At 36.4% G+C, this 4,140-nt stretch overlaps 1 protein-coding gene across 1 annotated transcript; it reads left to right on the top strand.

Annotated features, from left to right (window-relative positions):
- The first annotated feature begins 232 nt into the window (after window positions 1-232).
- LOC123871852 lies at window positions 233-2,926 on the top strand. The gene is made up of 3 exons (XM_045915851.1): window positions 233-300; window positions 1,029-1,190; window positions 2,403-2,926. Exons 1-3 carry the CDS (start codon window positions 241-243, stop codon window positions 2,895-2,897), a joined length of 717 nt encoding a protein of 238 aa, XP_045771807.1. The 5' UTR covers window positions 233-240; the 3' UTR covers window positions 2,898-2,926.
- Window positions 2,927-4,140: the final 1,214 nt, after the last annotated feature.

The raw sequence follows: 4,140 nt of genomic DNA, 5'->3' as shown, positions 1-4,140 counted from the left end.
CAGTTGTCTATCGACATAGGTCAACGTTGTTTACCCAGTGCAATCTACTAATACGCACTGTCTCAACCAGGCCACACGCTTCAAAAAATTCTCACAGAATATTTTACTGCCACACAAATGTGTTGAATAGTGTTTATTGCATTCATTGTCTTCTTGTTTAGACAACAAACATTGTTCGTCCCAACTCTATATACAAGAAAAACTGTATACGAAACAGTCCGTAAAAGAAAACAGTCAGAAATGGACGCGAAAACTTTGTCAATTTTCTTCTTAGTTCTAGCACCGATTATTATTATTGCAGTAAGTAAAAAGTGTACGCCAAAGAACTCTCTTTGGAACTTATTTTCCTCCCTTTAGAGCTGTTGACACTTTAATTTCAGTTTTAATTACCTCTTTTTAATTTCTTTCTAACAATTAACTTTTCTTTTTTAGACTTGAACAAAGAAAATTAGTATTCTCATTTCTATCTCAGAATTCAGAATAACCTATTCAGCTGACTAGCTTGCGTTGCTTGTGTGAGATTTCTCAAAATATTTTCTCAGATAGATGTCTACGTACTTATACCTATAGAAAAAACTTACCTTATTTTCAATTCTTAACCCCCGACCCAAAAAGAGGGGTGTTATAAGTTTGACGTGTGTATCTGTGTATCTATGTTTCTGTGTTTCTGTATATCTGTCTGTGGCATCGTAGCTCCTAAACTAATGAACCGATTTTAATTTAGTTTTTTTTTTTTTTTGTTTGAAAGGTGGCTTGATCCAAAGTGTTCTTAACTATAATCCAAGAAAATCGGTTCAGCCGTTTGAAAGTTGTCAGCCCTTTTCTAGTTACTGTAACCTTGACGTGTCGGGGGTGTTATAAATTTAATTTACACTTGTTTAAATTCTATCTGTCAGTCATTCAAACAGATACTGTAATTGCATTACGTATGTAAATTCATGAAAGAAAAACAGAATTTGTTCTATTCACCTATTCAGTGAAACGGTACTGAAAGTTGGGAGGTATTTTGTAGAATATTTTTTTTCCAGGAAGCTTTGCAAACTCTAAGATCGCCAAGGGAGTTGCGGAGTGGAATACACCACCACTCCGAAAGGCATAATTTGCTACCACGAGACGTCCACGAAGCCGGACTCGAAGCCGGAAGAATGCGACCAACATCCATGCAAAGGCTAAACGAGTTGAGAAAAAAGGTGAACAATTTCATCACACTATCACACTAATATTATAAAGGAGAAAGTTTGTATGTGTGTGTGTGTGTGTGTATGTTTGTTACTCCTTCACGCAAAAACTACTAGACGGATTGGGCTAAAATTTAGAATGGAGATAGATTATACCCTGGATTAGCACATAGGCTACTTTTTATCCCGGAAAATTAAAGAGTTCCCACGGGAATTTTAAAAACCTACATCCACGCGAACGAAGTCGCGGGTATCAGCTAGTTAAATAATAAAATCAAACAAGTGCGATTCGGACTCAAATACAAGGGGAAATAATATCATTGGTATTGGTTTGGTTTTTTCTATGGGAAATACCATCGTACAAGATATAGGTAACACTACTTATGTACTTGTCGTGTAGTTATAACTTACGCACTTGACGTGGTAGGTATATACATTTGATGATTCTAAAATAGGTATTTGTAAAAGTTTAATTGAATAATAAAAAAATTCATTTACTTATTTAAATTTTTTAGTTCTGCACGGCACGGGTGGTGCGGCGAGCGCGACCTTTTAAAAATCTTATTTTCGCCATCTTGCTCTTTTATTATCTATTGTTATAGCGCCAATAGAAACACACAATCTGTGAAAATTTCAACTCTCTACCTATTACGGTTCAAGAGATAAACAGACGGACAGACAGACGAACTGAAAGACAGCGGAGGCTAGTAATAAGGTCCCGTTGGCATCCTATATAAGCAAATCCTTGACTGATTGAACCCCCGACCTACCGAATGGTGGACTCGAGACGGACGTCTTAACCACTGGACTTATATTCAAATTCAAATTCAAATTATTTTTATTCAATTAAACTTTTACAAGTGCTTTTGAATCGTCAAAATAATCTACCACTGGTTCGGAATGCTGTTCCTACCGAGAAGAACCAGCAAGAAACTCGGCGGTTGCTCTTTTCAAATGTACAATTTACAATAATATGCCATACTGTATACAAGCAATTGCAGCGCCGTGTATTGCTGGAGCGCATCAAATCCAAGCTTTTTTGTCATTTACATAATCTTCGATTGTATAATAAGCTTTTTTCAGGAGCATACTTTTAATAGATTTTTTAAACTTGTGTAAAGGCAAGTCTAAAATTGATTGTGGAATTTTATTATAAAATATTACACTCATTCCCACAAACGATTTTCCAACCAATATAATAATACATTTGTAATTATTTCACAGCCATCTGGACATCTAAAACCACTCCAAGAAGATGACATGGAAAACGACGAAGTAGTATCTGTAGCAATTGGACCTCCAGCCATACGACCAAAGTACGACAAAATCCACAAACAAGTCCAAAAACCAGCTAATCGTACAACCATCAACAATTCCATATCAACCAATCTTGTCAAAGACGTACTAGTTCAACTAGGAAGAGAATTCTTAACACATCAAGTGAACGAAGAGTTTGTCTTTGGACAATATCTCGGGAATTCTATGAGAAACTTAACGAATGAGTTGAGACTCAAAATGCAGCACGAAATTCTTGATCTAATAGTGAAGTATCATAAGTTAAGTCGTGGTGAAGTAAATATTAATGCCAGTACTACAAGCACAAAACATGAAGAAATAAACACACAGTCAGTACTTGAAGCAATTAATATTGCAAAGAGATTGAATAACACAGATGAAGTGTGGCCAGACTTTACGAATTTAGCAAATGTCGTCGGTTAGATTATAACAAATGTTTTATCAATAAATGGATTTAATTACTACTAAGCTAAAATAGATGACTCCTTTTTTTTCCTTCAATCACGCCGTAAAAAAGCAATAGATCGCCGTGATTTTTTACATGGTATTTTGCATTATAGTTAAAGATCTTGAGAGTACATAGGCTACTTTTAACCCGCATCATCAAAGAGTATTCGCGGGATTTTAAAAACCTAAACCCACGCGGACGAAATTACGGGCATAAGCTAGTATGTAATAATTTGCGAAATAAAAATCAAATCCTGTTACTGTTAAAAAGCTTAAGAGGGGTCTCTCCGTCACTCGCTTCATGCAACCAAAGTCCATAAATTTTGCAGACATATTCCAGATTTCTGTTAAAATATTCGGTTTCAAAGTTACGCGGTCTTAAAAATTTACATACAAATCTTTGAGCCCCTGTAATTTTAAAATTACATATTTTTAGAAAAATCTAAAACACCACAGACACAGATATTAGTTTCTAGAATATTTCTGCAAAATTTCATGATGGACTTTAGTTGCTTAATATTCAAATGAAATTGGAACTACGATTGTATGAAGCGAGTGACGGAGAGAGTCCTGTTAAAAATCAAAGCATAGAAACAGTGAAAATACCCTTTCTAGCATTATCGCATTGTACTCTGTAATGGCATCCGACAGATCTGGGATTTGATAGGAATGAGCGTCGCACTGTATTAGCGTGATAACTGATAACTACTCAGTGGAATGAGCATTTAAATTGGATTTTAGTATCATAGGATTATAATAGGGATTCAAATCAAATCAAATCAAATTTCTTTATTGCGAATTTGGGTAAACAGTGGAGATGTTACAAAGATAAAAATGATTAAGGGATTAAGGGATTAGAGATGTAACTTAGATTGAATTTGTATGCAGACTGAATAACTCATCATCATAATCATTATCATCATCAGCCTGTGGACGTCCACTGTTGGACATAGGCCTCCCATAAAGAGCGCCACCACACCCGGTTCTCAGCCTTCCTCATCCAGCTACTTCCCGCCAGCCACTTTATATCGTCGGCCCATCGTGCTGGAGGGTGTCCTACACTACGCTTGCTTATACGCTGTCTCCACTCAAGGACTTTCCAACTCCAATGGCTATTGCCTCTACGAAGAGCATGGCCTGCCCACTGCCACTTCTGCTTGCTAATAGTTTGGGCTATATCAGTGACCTTGGTTCTCCTGCGGATGTCCTCATTTCGGAT

This window comes from Maniola jurtina, chromosome 14 (genome assembly GCF_905333055.1).
Source record: "Maniola jurtina chromosome 14, ilManJurt1.1, whole genome shotgun sequence".
In the NCBI taxonomy this organism is placed as follows: Eukaryota; Metazoa; Arthropoda; class Insecta; order Lepidoptera; family Nymphalidae; genus Maniola; species Maniola jurtina.
Note: the sequence above shows the minus strand (reverse complement) of the source record. Positions and strands in the feature narration are given on the sequence as shown.